Genomic DNA, 18,018 nt, shown 5'->3' with positions numbered 1-18,018 from the left:
TGGGTCATTGACTCTTGACTTCCATTAATTTTAAGTGATTAAATTTATTAGACTGGGGCAAACATCTGAAGTTGTCAGATTTGTTCTTAGGTTGGTTTTATCATGCAGCTCTGTATACTATCAGAGATTGGGTTGCATGTGATTTTTTTTAATTGACATTTCAGATATATTGAAGTTATGCTGGTCACGTACAGCTGATTGTGGTTTATAGAGCCAAACACTAATGAAATGAGAAAACACACATTCCCTATGATTCCTCCATAGTTGCAAAATGAACAACTGATGCTACTACTAGTCCTTCAGTTTGGTAACCTGTAAATGTATTAAATACATAGATTTGATTTGGATTTTGGAACTTTTATCTATACATATGGTCAAATTCCAGCAAACAGTCTGATTCACACAAGAGCTGTTGTGTGAGCAGAAACACAAGAAAGTCCTGTCATGTAGCCCTTGTCATGTTCTGTGTAGCACACATTAACACCCTCTTTGATATAAATCAAATTAGGCTTTATTGTAATAATGAGATTCACAGCAAAAACTGGTTTTGCTAGAACTGACCTCCACAGGTCAGGCTGTACCTTGCTACAACTTGCTCTGTACCTTGCGACAACTGTTAATTTCATAGACATTAAGGCATGCAAACTTTGGCACAGAATTACAAGGTGCCAAGAATTCAAAGATAAATACTCTTCATCTCCCTCCTGTCCAGTTCAGACTGTTTTCTCCAAAAACCGTAAGTTAGCAGTCTCTGACTAGCCAAATAACAGATGACCTTCACAGTCCGTGAGAGGAATGCCTTGTGCCATCTGGGGCAGAAAAGCAATTTTTAGACAGCCCTGAAGAGCCTGCTGGTGGTGTGGGAAGAAAATGGTGGCTGTGGGAGATTAAGGCAATAGAAATAGTGCTGGTGTGGGTGCGACATTGAAATATGTGCTGCTATGTGTTCCAGTGGTGTGTAAGTGTGATTTTACTGAGGTGTTTTTAAAAAAAAAAAAAAATTATATCACACCAGGTTTGGGAAAGATTGGAGCAAAGTGGGAAAACCCAGAAAGTGAACTGTTAAGGACAATGTCATGTTGATGTTACACACACACACACACACACACACACACACACACACAAGACCCTGGTCCAGTTAGGATGACTTCAAATTGACACCACTGATTAAGTGACACGTAGGTAAGGGGTGTCAAACATGTGGCCTGTGGGTAGGATGTGGCCTGTGCAGGGCTCAAATCCATCCCTCAAACAACTTCCTTCTGCTTGCTTTTCCAGGGCTGCTACTGCAGCCATACTATAGCTTGCTTTCCCCCCTGCTCCCTTGATGGCTCTTTGCTTCCTGCCTCTTGCCACTGTCCCTCCCCCCCACACACACAGGCACACAAAGACCTCTGTGACTTTTTCCTGCTTTGTGTGGGAGGGATACAAAAGCAAGTCCCCACCCCCTCTCTCACGCACACACACCCAGAGCTTCTTTTTCCTTCTCCAGGGCTGCTCCTTCTCTTTTGGAGAGGAAGGGAGGGGGAGGAAAGTGTGAGAGAAAAAAACGTAGTTGGAGTCCCATGATGGCAGCTTTAAGACCCAACATTTTATTCCAGATGTAAACTTTTATGTGCAAGCACACTTCTTGAGAGGGAGGAAGGGGTGGATCATTGGATTCTTCTGACAAGCACAATGTATATTGAGGAAATTATTTTAGCTTATTCTGAAAAGCTGTTTTAAAAAAAGATTGGATTTCTTTGTTCCTATCTGGATTTATTGTCTTTCAAAAAGATGCTGATTAGGAATTAGAACACTTGGGCTGGTCCTTATATCTTGGAGAGTGGAGTGGTTTCAGATGCTAAATGATAATAGCACATGTTGGTAATGAGGCAGGAAAACTAGCTCTCAGTTCAGTCCAGGAGGATGCACTATCTTGAGCTTCATTATCAATTGCAATTCAGGAGTCTTTGTGCAATCTCCCTTTGACATTCCTTTGTAAAAGCACTGCTATTTTTAGGTCAGCAACTGAATGTTGTGGGTTTCTAATGTCAGATTTATGCTCATTTATTTTTTGCATCCTGAATCCTCCTGGATGGAATTGAGACCTAGGTTTCCTGTGTCATTACCAACACTGGTATCTCTAGCCTACTGCCCTCTGCATATCACACATAATCCAATCTAGCCTGCTATTGTCGTTCACCTGCTATTGCCAATTGACTTTTTTTATAAAGTTTATATCTCTGGTACTTTTTGCTACATTTTATGGCATGCATGGTCCAGCCCAACAAAGTGACATTTATGGCAGATCTGGCCCGCATAACAAATGAGTTCAACACCTCTGCTTTAGCTGATAGTAAAAACAGCTTGACATGACCAGTGTGGTATCCTCTAGTCCAGGGGTGGCCAGTGGTAGTTCTCCAGATGTTTTTTGCCTATAATGCCCATCAGCTCCAGCTATTGGCCATGCTAACTGGGGCTGATGGGAGTTGTAGGCAAAAAAACATCTGGAGAGCAACCGCTGGCCACCCCTGCTCTAGTCTAGACTGAGTCTATGACAGGCTTTGGGGATGGATTGCCAGTTTGTACCTTGTTAATGTTGCTCAAGGATTGTCAGATACCTTGACAGGTGAGCTATATGTTATTTTTTCTTATTGTTACTTGTGCTGAACATGAGTGTATTGAGGGCTGAAATTCTTTCCATGTGCCTAAGGCAAGGTTTTTTGCAAAGGACATTGCTCTAAAAATGGGCAAGCATTGTTAAATTGCAGGCCCTCTCTGGGTGGAAAGGCAGCATATAAATGTTTTAAATGAATAAATAAAATATCATACAGTGGCAGAAGCATCCTAGAAATGAATGTTAGAAACCAAAATTATAGAACACACCCAAGGTTAAATTTAAATTGTTAAAACTGCCTCCCAGAAGGAAAAAACTGCCAATGTCCAGAGCATATGTCTGAATTAGGCTGCAGGTGGAATCATAGTGCAAACCTGAATGCATGTGGATGGCTACAGCTTCTTGAAAAAGAGAAGGGAAGTACCATGAGAATACTTTCAAAGTCATTGTGCAAGAAAACCCATCGTTTTCTGAGGGAATCAGGCTCAGTATTTCCCACACGTTTTTTGCTGCCTCTTAGAGATCCTGTCTCTGTTTTTTAAGAACTCAAGGGCCACAAAAAAAAGACATGGCAGCACCATCTCTCATACCAGTCTCCTAAAGCAATTTTCCCTAGGAGCTTCTGCATTGCGCTGCGGGTGAAAAGGTCAAGGAATGTGATCTTCTGAGACTTTGGAGTGCACAAGAAACGGGGCAGAAAAATGGATGTTGTGTATAGTCTTGAGGCCAGGGAGCTCTTTGCCATAAAACAGGCTCTCTACATTTAAACTTGGAAATTTTTGCTACTTATTTTCTCTCTTTACTGTTTCTCATAATATTTAACTCTTCTTTTGAAAATACACTGCTCGGGCAGCATTTCTTGATACTCCAGTGGTTGACAAAGGTGAATTCCTCTCCTTTGTCAGTAGCAACCAGGTAGCTCAAAATGAATGCCATGTTTTCATCTTTAGTTCTAGATGAATATGCTTGTCCTGAGATTTACAGTAGTGTGCTTTAGGCTGAACCTCCATGTCTGAAGTATTATCTCTCTTGATATTAGCCTGTGCACCAACTTAGCTCTTCCCTTTTATCTGTCCCCTTGAGGAGATACAAGATTGTGCATAGATGGCATTTGGTTTTATGAAAACAATAAGATGTGTTTTATTAACATGGGAGAAATGCAGTAATAAAGTGAAATAATATAGAACTAATTAATCCTAAATAATTAGGATTCTGAATTGGCGTTATTAAGATGTTGTTTTATGCTGTACTGTTAATGTGTTGGTAATAGCTGTAATAGTTACAGCAACAGTTGGTTTTTCTTTGACTTGCTTCATATGTTTGACATATTTGAAATGGAAGAGTTAAGGAAATATTATGTAAATTCAATATTATTAGATTTAATGGCTGAATTTAGTAATGGTTTAGAATAGAGTTTGTGAACACTGAAGCCTGAATAGTCCAGCTTGGCATTTAAGCAGGCTTGTTCATGGTCAGCACTTGCATAAGAGACCACAAAGGAAGATTGGGGTTGCTGCATGGAGGAAGGCAATGGCAAGCCACCTCTTCTTGTCTCTTGCCTGTAAAGCCCCATGGATGAGGAGTCAGTTGCAACTCAATGGCAAATTCTTCTTGTTGACAAATCTGGTTAGAAATACCTTGTTAGCTTCTGGCATGTATGTGTATATATGTTAGGAAAGATCTTTTCTGACAGAAGAAGGGGGGTGGGATTAGGTCCAGATTTTGTACCTCTTGTATATGTGTCTGTATGTGCAGTGTTTGTACACGTTTAGCAGTGGTTTTTTTTTTAAGGATAATTGGATGTTTCTATTAAGGATTATATATTAAAAGCCACTTGTAGCAGAAACTGGGAAGGCAACATATATATTTCTCAAACAAAAGTAGCTAGGGTTGGATTTGCTATTAAACTGTGGTTGCTGACCTTTTTTTCTGGACCTGTTCATGTGCCTTTGAGAGCAGCCTGCACAAGAGACAGGCAAAGCTTTTCCCATCACTATCGCTGTGCCAGAAAAGGCTTCACCTTGCATGACAGTTCGCTATTAAAGACTAGTGGCAGAAAACAGGACATAACCCTACATTGGCCTTGCCAAGTGTTGTATAGGATTAAGGTTATCTCCAGCCCTTCTGTCTTTTCTTTTAATATCAGTTTGTTCTTCAGCAAATACCAGGGGACGTTATTTAGCTCCAAACCATGAAAAACATCAGCTGGAGTTCTACATATTAAACCTCTATTAAAGGGGCAGACCTTTTTTTCCCTGGCCATTGGGTAACCTTTTCGTATCAACTTTATTACTGACTTACTGCCTATGCTTTTAACTTGTAGTAGGTGAAGCTTTTTCTGTCAAGAAAATAAAGTGATGGGGAAGACTTAATTTTTTGCATTCAGTCAAAGGTACAAAATTAGGACTAGTAAATAAAAGTACACCTATACTCTGGAAGAACTGGAGAAGCAATCAGTTCACAGTAATTTGAAGAAATAGTTTGGTGAGGTGTACTTTAATGTGGTATCACTATGTTTTGTAGATCTTGCTTTTAACAACTGTGTAAAGGGCAAAGGCTGATTCCACAGAGATTTTTCTGTTTCACCATCTCTAGTTGTGTACTTTTTGTTTGTTTGTTGGCACACAACATCATCTTCCATTTTTGCACAAATAATGAACAACCCATTTTTTCCAACTAAAAAACTGCTTTTTCTAAAATCTTCTCTTTTATCAGCAATTATTGTTGGGATATCTTTTTTATGCATCCAGAAGGGAGGGGTACACACTGTGATGCCTGCCTTGGTGTCACTGTTGACACAAATAAAATGGAGGGTTCTGAAAAAAAATTGGGGAGAGCATCAGGGCAATGTTGTAGCACTGTTACTACATTATGAACAATACTAGTTATTGTCTTTTTTTTGTTCTGTTGATTAGGATTTGAAAAGTTCCTGAAGTACTCTTTTCCCCTTCTCCCAAGCAGTAGGAGGCAATTAGTCTTTTCACTGTAGATGAGCACAATGGGACCCCTGCTACCGTCCAGCCATTTGCATTATCAAATTATTCAAGTATTACATTTTTCTGGAATGGGGTTATGCAAACCTATATGGTGGTTGTTGTTTTAAGTGTACTATTCTGGAGCAGCGCTATGCATACACCAATTAATTTTTATTTATTTATTTTGTTTTGTTTATATCTCACCCATTCTCACAAAGCAGGCTCAGGGTGGATTACATATAAGAATCAAAAATTAAAACCCGTTAAAGTTCCAGTATAAAATGACTAAAACGCAGTCTAAGTTTAGAGACTGCCTCAACAGTGACCTATTGGTCCAAAAGTCCATCAGATCCCAAGCTGCTGGAATGGAGGGAAGGCCTAATAGCAGATGACATCTGCCACCTGGTAGAAAAGCATTGTTTTGCAGACCCTGCAGCATTGGAGCAGGTTCCGCAGGGCCTATATGGCCTATAACTGGCTTTATATTGTAAGCTGCTGAAGCAGAGAACGAGGTCCACGCATATTGCTGGTATGAAACGAATTTACTTTGATATCAATGCAGAACTTAGCCAGCCATCGGCCCAGTATGACTAAGTTAAAATCATTTTACATCCAGCCAATTTTATTCACACCGCAAAACAAGCAGGCAGGCCCCCAAGCTTATCTAACTCAAGATGCCCCACCCTCCTATAACTTCTAGTATTTTTCCATACGTCCTGTCTCCATGCGTTATCAGCTCTTGCAAGAAGCTTCTCAAAGAGGCAGAGGCCCTTTTGTTATCTAATACACATCCAGAGGCCTCAATGAGGTCACTGTCTCTAATCTAATTTACAACCTTGAATTCGCACCCACTGAGACTATCTGGCCTCTAACGGACAGTTGCTTCAAACATCTTAATTTTATGCTTGTATTCATTATTATAGGGGTATTCATTAATTATTCAGGGGTCTCCCTTCACTGCCTAGAAAAATGGCTAATAAATGTTTTAAATATGCCATCATCATGATTATTTAACAACTGAGGGGGGGGGGTGCAAATCTTGTGTGAAAAGGAAAGCACAGATTAGAAAGTGTCAGAGGTTGCATTTTAGGTGAGTTGAAAAGGAGGACAAGGCCCCTGTACCTTTAGTAGTTATGTACCAAAAGGGGTGCAATCTTACTCATGTACTTGCACTACAAGTTCTGTCAGCCAGTTCTGTCTTTTTTTCCATAATGGTTACAACAGCATCAGCCCTGTATTCCTTATTATTCCTTATCCTTATGTGAGCCGGGGTTGTGGGGGGGGGGAGCCGCTTGCTTGAAATGGTAAATGCTTTCCTTCCAACCATTTTTCATGAGGAATACCAGCAAGCCTAGAAAATGATCAAGTGGTGTGGTGATAAAGCTGCCAAGAAAACTAACTGATCCCTTCCCCTTTTGAAGCACAATTTGCCTATCAACCAAGAAGTGTTGGAAGCAGGAGCAGATGCTGGGCATTTGGAGATTAGAGCAGATTAACAGTCTGCATGTGTACAATCCTCTGGACTGGCACATTCTGCATATCTGGCACCTGGCCATTAATCACCTGGCTTATATTTTGTTTGTTTCCGGAACAACAGTAGTCTGCAGTTTCAATGTCACCTTTCGTGTGTGTCTCTCTTTTTTCTAAGCCCATACCCCTTCAGTTTCATTTCAGATGGTATCTGATCATCACTATGGTATTGCTTTATGCTTTTACTTCATGTGGTAGGATGTTGAAGGCAGCCATTATAGCAGAGCTCCCCAGTCTTGATAAGACTGTGGATGCTTCTGGAACTTTGAGAATAGGGTGCCACTACTTTGGTGGCCAGGACCAATCACAAAATGGCTACCATGGATTGCTGGGGCCAATCACAAAAGGGTGGGAGATTACAAGCAAAGCATATGGGATGGAGTTTCTTATGTGAAAGGGCGTTCAAAATTGGAAGCCACCATCCGTAGTCTTCAGTGGTGGCATTCATTTTACCACTTCAGGGCTCTGTCGTCTCATTTTCCTGCATGTGTAAATTAAGCATAAATCTGATTTATGAGGAGGAACCATGATGTGATAGTTTATATTAGTGACATGTAATACAACCAGGGCTTTTTTTGTAGAAAAAGCCCAGCAGGAACTCATTTGTATATTAGGCCACCTCAGACCCCGACACCAAACCAGCTGGAACTGCATTCATGTGCATTCCTGCTTTTTTTTTTTTTTTTAAAGCCCTGAATACAACTCATGATTTAATGATCAGAAGGGAAGAGAGGGAGTGGGGAAATTATGCTGGATACAGTGAGGGAAGGAGCTGTTCTTAAAGCAGATTCTCAATTTACACTCCAGAGTATACTGGGAGCTGCTTTATGACTCCTGGGCCAGAGTTGTCATACTATTATTCCACTCTCTGTTTAAAAGTTTGTGGCGATACAGGCCTATAGTGCAGCATCCACTCTGAGCAATTTGTACCAAAAAAAAGTTTGCTCTGTGTTGCCTGCCTTTTGGTGAACATTGTAGAGTCCCCTTTATTTCCCATTCCCCTATGATGGCTATTACCCACACCCATCCCACCAAGGGGTAAAGGGCTAAAATCAGAAATTAACAAAATACTGTAATAATTTGTTAAAATTAGGAAAGATCTGATGTTCCCTTTCCATGGGGGTCTTACCCTGTCTTCAAAAAAGACTGGAGGAAGGCAGGTTTTGGAAAGACCACAGGAAAGCTGGAGAAAACTCCGGAGCTGCAGAAAAGCACCATGATGCTGGGGGCTGGGGGTGCGCTCCCTATTAGCATCCAAGGAGGCCCAGATACCTGATGTGGCAGCTCCTGAATGTAGTTTATTTGATTGTTACACAAAGTATATTCAAGTAAATCCTCAAATGCAGTTTTTTCTAGTAGTCTAGAGGTTGGGTTTGAAAATAATTTTATGGGTTTTGTTCATGGGAATGCTCTTGAGTTCTGCAAATCATTGCTATAAGTGGAACATTGCTGCATGGCAGTTATTAATGTATGCATATATTTGCAAATAGGATTTGGGCAAGCCTGCTTTATCCTGGATTCTTGGTATACGTTTCTATCCTACTTGTGCAAATACAATACCATACGTCAGGGGTTCCCAAACTTTTCTTTCATGGTTATTTTTACACTTCTTCTTCGTGGCCCACTAAAATTTGGGGGTGGAACCAGGAGACTTTGGGGGTGGAGCCGGGAGACAGGAATTATGTCATTTCCTATTATGTCAAGGACCAAGTGATGTCACTTCTGGGGCACACTGAACCAAAATTCCACCTTTTCCTGTGATGTCACTTTCAGGGCACTCCCCCAAACCTGCCTCTTCTTCGGAAGTAAATTCATTTTCAGAAAAATCTCCCTGAAACTCATGCTGAGCCAAAATGGGGGTGGAAAGTGGGTCCTCTCTTTTCACCCCCACACCTGCATGCAACTATCTGTTTGTGTGTTCTTCTCCAGCTTGCAAGTACTCTTAATGCCCATGTTCAATTGCCTGTACCACCTACACATCCCTTCCTCAACAGCACTGGCCAGTGTATGCAGTTGAGAGTGCTGTTGCCATTGCCATCAGGAATGCCAGCACTGTGTACCACCCACACTGGGCCCTGGCAGCTGCTCTACCTCAAAATATGCTGACACATTTAGTAGTCCCTTCCTTCAGCTGCTACTACTGGAACCCTGCCTCAAGCTACAACCAAGCTTGCTTGGTTTCAAGAAAATCTTTCGACAGCTATTTTTCATATTTTTCTTTGGTTGAAACACGGGGAAATTGCTGTGAAAGGTAGCAGGGAATTGTACTGCGATTAATTTCAATTTATATGAAGTTCATACAAGCTTTTCTGCAGTTATCCCAAAAAGGATATTTACGAGGAGCTTGCAGCTTTTTACTGGCTGTTTCCCATGCCTTTAAAAGCAACCTGTTGTGCAGATACTTAGCCGCTGAACTACTTTAATCCTTTTTAATATCTATAGGAGTTTAATTTTGGTGTCAGACAACTGTTAAAAGCAGGACCAGCAAAATGGTGCCAAGTTCATAGTACCATCTCTTTCAGTGCTGTTGGGATATACCACAGTAATCTCCAATAATCTCTTTCTGCCCCAGACCTCTTACTCTCACTCACTCACACAGAAATCTCATAGAAGGCCACCTGGCTGCAACTGGGGGTGCCAACTTTTCATTGGCAGAGCTCCTATGTCTGCAACAACAGTATGATGAACAGAAAAGTTTCATCCAGCAAAAATGGAAGGAAAGAAAGAAAGAGAAAGGGAAAGAATGAAATGGAAGGAAAGGAAAAGAAAGACATGGAAAGAAAGAACATAAACATAAGAGGAGCCATGTTGGATCAGGCCAGTGGACTATCCAGTCCAAAATTCCCTCATACAATGCCCAAAAAGCACCAGAATGTCCACTGGTGGGGCCAGGGCACTAGAAGCCCTCCCACTGTTGCTTCCCGCCCCCCCCCCAGCACCAAGAATACAGACAGAGCATCACTTGCAGGGAAAGAAAGAAAGAAGGGGGCGGGCAAAGAAAAAAAAAGCCTTCCTCACCATCAAATGACCCCAGCCAGCAAAAATTCTGCCCAGGGGTCATTTGGTAAATAAAAGAACAGCTACTGGAATGCCCACTCCCCGCCCCTCCCAGCTGAAAAATACACACACCCTTCTTTGCCGCCCAGGCCTCCCGGGGAAATCTCCCCAGAAGAACATACTGCAAGGCACATGAAAGCTCATACCTTGAAGAACACTTCATGGGTCTAAAGTGCTAATGGATGCCAGCTTTTCTCTCAAACACTGGGAGTGGGGGAGAAGGAAGGAGAGGCATCCTAGCTCCTCTCTGCACAACACAGAGATGGGGCAGGGGTAGCTTTGCTGGGGGCGGGGCTAGCTTTGACTTTTCTTGTGACCCAGTAGTGAGGCTTCCGTGGCCCGGTACTGGGTCACGACCCTGCAAATGGGAAACACTGCCATACGTGATACCATAAGCAGCTCTATATGTGCAGTATTGAATAGGTCATTTGTGGCCTAGTTCTCACTAAGGTACCATTGTCTGCCATGTTCCACTTCAGACTGCAAATATGAACTCATGTGACAGAATACTCCCCCCCCCTCCCGTGAAAAAAATCCTACATGCCAAAAGCCATCAACTCAAGCTTGAACTCTTCCTGCTATTTAGATTTGTATGGTTTATGTGAAGGAACATTGAATAATGTGAGCCCCCATTTGCAATCTGAAGTTGTGCAGCCCAGACACAGGTTTATGGTCACCTCATTAAGTACTAGTAGGGTTGTGGGCCGCAGCTGGCAACCCCCAGAAAAAATTGGGGGTGGGGCTTGGCATGCCAGTGCACTGAGATCACTTCTGGTAAAAACCTGATGTGTTTAGATGTTCTAGAATTTACAGTGACGTTATGATTTACCTCAGAGCTGTTGTAAATTCTACAACGTCCACGACATCATTTCCAGTTTATACTGGAAATGATGCCAGTGTGTACTCCCCCCTCCATTTCCTCCTGCTAGCACTTGAGGTACTAGGGGGCAATACAGCAGAATGCCAGGGTGCTGGGATCCCTAGGAATAAGGGTTATATCTTTTTAATTTCCATATCTATGGGGGAAGCCCGAAGGAATGCAGAGTTTTTGTATAAAAGTGTGGTTGAAAAGGCAAGTAATAAACCTAACTTGAGTAATTTTACAGACAATAATACTGGATCAAAATGACCCATTAATGTTTTCAAAGAAAGTACATATAAATCAAAAATAAAAATGAGTATGAAGGTAAGAGTAAAGCTACCAAGAAAACCAATTATAGTAGTTAATGTAGCTACATTGTTTTGTTCTAAATTAGACACCAGCTGAATTAGAATTATTTTTGTTTTACAGGTCTTGAGAAAGAGTCTAGTCATTGCTGAGTAGTTTTCCAGCAATGTTTGCTATAAATTAATTTGGCAGCCACTGTGGTGACTTTAGCAGCCATTTCATTGTGCCATAGTGTAATTGAATCTCTTCCTGTTTGTAAAGAAAGAAAGATTGGAAGGTTCAAAAGGAGGAGGACAGCTTTGCGAGTAAAGTACATCAGTTTCCTTACAAAACTGACTGTGGTTTATTTTATTTTCCTTTTGGGTCCTTTGTCTGAACAACAAATTAAACTTTTCTCCCTCAGATGGGTTTTTTCTTTGTAACTAAGGCTGTGATTCAGCACTATGTCTTGAGAGTTTTCCTTTTAGATATAGAAAGTCATTTTATTAACAATGTTCTCATACCTATTCAAAATGAGCAGCGTTTGCTGGAGTTTGATTCTACATGACATCTCCTTTAATAACTTCCTATTGGACAATCAGGAAATTTTGAAAGTTTGTTCAACTGCACATGGTGGACAGCTGTCTGGTAGCAACATCCCATTTAATTTTAATTTTTCAACAGAATCCAGGGGAGATCCCCATTATTTTGGTAGTATTTACAAGAGAAAAAAAATCTGTTTCTGGAAAAGAATAGTTCTGTTTACCTAGTGGAATCAGTAACAGTAATATAAGAGAAACACAACCTGAGGTTCAATAAATCTATTAATTTGATAGAAACTGTGAACACACTCATGTGTGAGTTGTGGGTTCTCCTGTGTTCGCTACTAATGCTCAGGAGGCTAATGAGGCCGTGTAAGGCATTTAACAAAGCTGTGCAAAACCTGATTTTCTCATTGTTTCCTCTGGCCTGACCCTAAATACAGACTGAAAGTTAAGAGATAACGAAGCTCTAGTCTAGAAGGTGTGAATAAACTACCTGTGTGGACGTCATCTCTCTTAGAGATTTGTAACAGCAGTGGGTTGGGGATTACTGGATATTAGCACAGGGTTTCAAGATGTATTTTCTTTCTAGGACAATCCCAGATTTCACAAGCATGCCTGAGATTCCCTCTTAATACACATTCAGGTGATAAAGGAAGATTTGGGGATGCTTTTAACCCATCAAGACATGGTGTTTGGAAGCCAGGCATGGTTGGTTGGTTGATTACAAGGAAGGTTTTGAGAAATACAGCTGAGTGAAAGGGGCACGAAATTTCTGCTTCTGGAAGTATTGGTGGCCTTCTTTGCTTCTCTCTGTGTGTTCTCCATTGTTTCTCAAAGCAATAGAAGTCCACAGTGACTCATATCCCAGAACAAGGTTATATCCCATCTAACGATGGCTAGCATTAGCGGACTGCAGCCTGGAAATCTCCTTTGAAGCATCTGCAGTTCCTCCTACTTGTTCCTTCTACAATCCCTTTATCCACCGGTCCTTAGTTCACTTGCTGTAGATAACCTGTTCCCAAGGTGTAGGCAGGTGAAAGAACTGGAGGAGGAACAAGCAGGAGAAACTGTGGCTGCTGCTGCTCCCACTTTAAAGCTACATGGCAGATCTCTGGATTATGACCTGGAAATCCTAGTTGTGGCCCTCTTGATAGAGCCAGGCATTGTGGAGGACAGGCTTTTTTTCTGGGGGAATGCAGTGGAACAGAGTTCCAGAATATCTTTGTGGCACACAGTTCTAAAAAAAAAAATGTTTAAAAGTTCATGAGGAGTAAGTACCCTTGTGTTTCTCCTTCATTTCCTTCAGAGTTCTGGCACCTCTTTTTCCAGAACAAAAGCCCTGGAGGAGGACCTTTCCATCTGACTATGAAACGGGTGGGAGAGGAAGCACTTGGTGGTTCATCCTGCACAAAGAGACTCATGACAGCTATTCTGTTTTTGTCTTCAGTTCCAGGGAGGTGTGTGGTCATTGAGCACAGTCCTGTGTGATGCCTTGATGACAATGGATGTGATGCTGTGCACAGCCTCCATTTTCAATCTCTGTGCAATCAGTGTGGATCGGTAAGCACTCCCACCCTACCTGGCTCGAAAATGTTAGGATTTCCCATTTTCACTGGATCATTTTAACATGCAGTGTCATTCCAGCGAGATCGATCCTCCCCTGTCTTCCTGAGGCTCTCACTCAAACCTCTGATTCAAACCAAAGTGTGTTATGGTCAGGGATGAGTCTCATATTGCAATGGCCTACTTTGTCGCAGAGGCTAAGGCTTTCACAGATCACTTCCACACTCTGTGAAACTTGCTGAATGACCATGGGCAGATCACTGATTCTTGTTTTAAACTATCATTGGGGGGATTTGAAGAATAAGCACGATGATGATCCCAAGTTCTTTGAACAGTGGCAAATGCTGTGGCAAAACCTAATAATAGTGTACCAGAAGGTATGGGCAAAATAGCATGAAAATACTGAAGTAGGTGCTTTGACATTGATACATGCATAACAAAACCAGCATTTGCTCTTCTGGAAAAGAGCCCAAAGGAAGCAAAACAACCAAGCGATGACAGACAGCACTGTGAGGAGGAATTATTCCCAAGCATGTGTGTTGAATTATTCCCAAGCAGGCCTCACTCGCCCAGGGCTCTCCTGGGCTGCTCCCCCCCAAGTCAAAAGGCCAGCAAGCCACTCACCGCTCAAAATCACATAAGAAGTGAAGAAAGGGTGGCACGAGGTTTTCCAGGGGTTAATGAGGGCTGCTGGGGGTATGGCAAAGCCATTGGTGGCTGGCTGCCTGCCTGCTTTCCTAATCCAGGGATTGTTATGCTGCTGCACCTACTATTCAATGGACAAGGTAGGTGGGGAGGAAGAGGGGGAACCCTCAGAAAGGTTCAGGAGCGGTGCTCCTGTGAGCTCCTGCTGAATCTAAGGCCTGCTAGTATGGTATTTTGACTACCATGCTTTTTAATAGAGTCAATTCACATGTGTAGCTACCAGATATCAATTACAAATAAGTCTATGCATGTGCATCTGTGAGTACAGAAGTTTTGCATATGCAAAAGCTAGTCTCTCTACACAGAAAAAGTAAAGAATAGTTGGCTTTCAGTTGCAGAAAAATTGCAATAAAACCTTGAAAGGCTCACAGCTGATTTTGCTGCAGCTTTATTTGACTGAAGTAATCCCATTCCACTGACAGTAAACTCTTGATCTTTAAAAGGCCCCTTAGAGTGGGGCTGACGGAGTTGCCTGAAGGAAACTGAGTGGGGAAAGGGAGGAGATACAACTGTTTTGTGCTCAGATCCCAAAATGAGTACCCCTGAGTTTCAAATCACCAAACTTATTCTAATCTTGTCTGTCCATCTCAGCCTCAGTTTAAGGCTCTGTATAGTGATAATTCTACATCTACATATATTAACTTATACAAATACCTGACAGTCAGTGCATTATTTTTCCTTCTAGGAGAAGTGACAGTCTTATTCAAATCCTACCTGTAAAGGTCACATAATTTAGAGGTATAACGTGTTTGATTTTTCAGCCCATGTACCTTTTGAATTCTCTGCCAGTTTTATGAATTTGAAGGTCATTGCGAGATATACACCTGATCACTTATTTGGAATTGAACCTACCCTCTGTGGGGTGTGCAGAATTCCAAAGATAACTAATTACATATATTTTTGTCCTTTTAATGGCAAAAACCATGATATACAATCCTGTAGCTATAGTCAGTTCTCATCGGTGCTGCGGGAATTCTGACTAGGATTTTTTCTGCATGATATGTGTCACTTAAATGGATAAGTGTTAAAAAAAATGCAAGGTACTTAGTTATCCATTTTATCATGCAATTGAAATGCTTAGATTTGAGGAAAACCTGTGGGTCATCTGGTACATTTGGTATGTTAGTTAGGGATTTAATTGCACTTGGTTCATAGAAGTTTCAGTAGCTACCTATTGCATATTGGCAAAATAATATCCTGGAGGGCATGCTTTCTGAGGATTAATAACTGTGTTGCTGGCAGTTTCTGATTAATCCAGGATCAGTATCCTAAATGGTTCATTGTTATTCAGCATATTTCACCTGTCAAGCCAAGTGAGTTTTGTAACGAGTCCCCCCGCCCCCAGATATGCAGACAAAAACTAGAAGTTTGCAGGATTCTAGACCAACTTTCGTTCATAGGTAGGCTGACTTAAGAATTGCTTATAAGCGTTGCCAGGCCACACCTGACAGTTGGCAGGAGGTTTGGTGGCAGGGACTTGGGGGGATGCAACATCATGTGTACTTCTATGTCCCTTCTGGGGAAAACCTGGAAGTGATGTAGAGTAGCTCTAGGAATCACTGGAAACTCCTATGTATTAAGAATTTTCTGTTGTGACCATAAGGAGGTAGGACATTTTCTGAGGGCATATGATCAGGCCCCAGTAAACCAGTACAAGTTTGTAGAGATTTCATTACACTTGCCTCAGCTGCAGTTCTTTAACTTTAAATTAAGATGCAGTTCCAAAATGCAAGGGCTGCTTAGCTTAGGCCATACTAATCAGAGTGTGGATTGTGAGCAGCCAGGGACGGCTTGCCCACTAGGCAAACTAGGCACTTGCATAGGGCGCCGAGAGGGTGGGGGTGTCGAATTGGGCTCCCCCCCATGCTCCAGACAAGTGCCTAGTTTGCCTGCCTCCCCCACATGATTGCACCGGCTGAGCTGCCTGCCCCCTCCTTTCCCTTTGCCTCCCCCCTCTTCTGCGTAATCAGAGCACGCTGCGCCTGGGCCCTGCCAGCCACAACGTGGTAGGCATCTTATCTTTTGAAGGATGCGCTGGAGGTGATTTGACTCCTCCTCCCTTCTAGTTCCATGCCAAGGCGCGGCATGCTTGGGGGGGGTGACGGAGCACAGCACTGCGTTGCAGCACTGCGCGGGGGGGGGGGGGTGCCTGCCTGGGGCACCATGCACTGTGAGCAGTTCAGTATTTAATTAAATGGTGGGACTGAAACTGAACCAGGTAGTATTGGGTTTTCTTCCAACTACATGATGTAGTTTGCCCAGAAGAGGTGATTAAACTATTCCTGGATAGTATCACTGCAGCCCCCCATATGTCCCTCCATATAAAAATTCCTTGTAGAGAAACTAGGTGTCAGCAAAAAGTGGCACTCTTCTCCCTAATATAACTTTGTATGTATGAGAAGTTTTTCAGCGGGCAAACCTCAACCATGTGATATTTAACAGTAGGTTACTAACTTCAGTTCTTTAATCGTGTGCCTCAGGTATACTATATAATATACATTGCCTGCCTTTAAAAAAAGCCATGAAATTAGTGTCCCTAAATGTGTGGGCATATTCATTCATAGAGAGAAAGCCAGGAAGGAAGCAGCTACATTTAGAGCCCTTGACTGGAGTTCCCACAATCAAGATTTACAGGTTGATGTTCCAGTTTTTTAGTCCTGAGGCAACAGATAACTTGTGTCATTCACACCCCAGTGTCCTCATATATTCCTGAATGCATGCATGCTTGATGTCTCTACCGGGAGATCTTGTCTAAAATTTGACCTTCCTGCCTTTCCTCTCCCACTGCAGCCAGAAATGCCTCCCAAAATGGGAGCAGCATGTGGGGGTGGAGTTGGAGGGCTGCCATCAGAAGGGGAATAGGTAAAATTTTCCAGCATAGCATATTTAAGACTTGGGAGCAGAGTGTGTGAACTGACTCTATTTAAAATCATTGTGTTTGAGAGAGTTCTGAGGAAATATGGAACTTCTTTCTGGTGTTATATTTGTGACAACTGATTTGCACACTGATGTTGGGTTGCAGAGCATTTGATAGGTTCTAGGTTAGCATCATTAGCTGTACTCATAGTGAGCACCACAGCTTGACCCTGTTCTCTCTCACTCAGGTTCATTGCTGTCTCCATTCCACTGAACTACAACCGGCGGCAAATTGACCTGCGGCAACTGATCCTGATCTCCACCACCTGGATCTTTGCTTTTGCTGTGGCTTGCCCAGTCATTTTTGGTCTCAACAATGTTCCTGATCGGGACCCTACTTTGTGTCAGTTGGAGGATAACAACTATGTTGTGTATTCTTCCATTTGCTCCTTCTTCATTCCTTGCCCTGTCATGCTGGTCCTCTACTGCGCCATGTTCCATGGACTCAGGCGCTGGGAAGAGGCCCGAAAGGCCAAGTTGAAGAGCAGTATTTACTTGGGCAACAGGAAGCTGTATTATCCACCTCCTGTTATTGAGAGGAACCATGTTGAAATCAAGCTGGAGGAACATAACCTGTATGCTCACTCTGAATGTGCTTTTCCCAGGGATTATGTGAACAATGGCATTCAGACTGTGTCCTATCCACACCTCAGATTTCCACCACCTACAGGACTCAAAAGGAAAAGAGCTAAAATCAATGGCAGGGAAAGAAAAGCCATGAAAGTGCTGCCAGTTGTGGTTGGTAAGTGTGCAACATTCAGTAGTTAACAGGATTGGGGATCACCAGGCTGGTTTCAAAAGGACTTAAGAGCTGAAGTTAAAAGAAATAAGATACAGGTTTGGGCTGAGGCAGTTTGGAACGCTGAGCACATAGTATCTCACCTCTGCATGGATTTGTTGTTATTCTTTATCTTATAATGCTGGTCTCCTTAGAGTGCTGATGATTGGTTTATTTGAACTTGACTTGAATCCTCTGTATGG

At 42.3% G+C, this 18,018-nt stretch overlaps 1 protein-coding gene across 2 annotated transcripts in view; it reads left to right on the top strand.

Annotated features, from left to right (window-relative positions):
- DRD4 (dopamine receptor D4) overlaps nt 1-18,018 on the top strand; it is a 60,108-nt gene that overhangs the window by 28,300 nt on the left and 13,790 nt on the right. For both annotated transcript variants that reach the window (XM_060262564.1, XM_060262563.1), the window contains exons 2-3: nt 13,301-13,413; nt 17,226-17,779. In XM_060262564.1, the coding sequence (XP_060118547.1) occupies nt 13,301-13,413; nt 17,226-17,779 (667 nt within the window). The remainder of the gene's footprint in view (nt 1-13,300; nt 13,414-17,225; nt 17,780-18,018) is intronic.

This window comes from Heteronotia binoei, chromosome 21, assembly GCF_032191835.1.
Source record: "Heteronotia binoei isolate CCM8104 ecotype False Entrance Well chromosome 21, APGP_CSIRO_Hbin_v1, whole genome shotgun sequence".
Lineage (NCBI taxonomy): Eukaryota > Metazoa > Chordata > Lepidosauria > Squamata > Gekkonidae > Heteronotia > Heteronotia binoei.
Note: the sequence above shows the minus strand (reverse complement) of the source record. Positions and strands in the feature narration are given on the sequence as shown.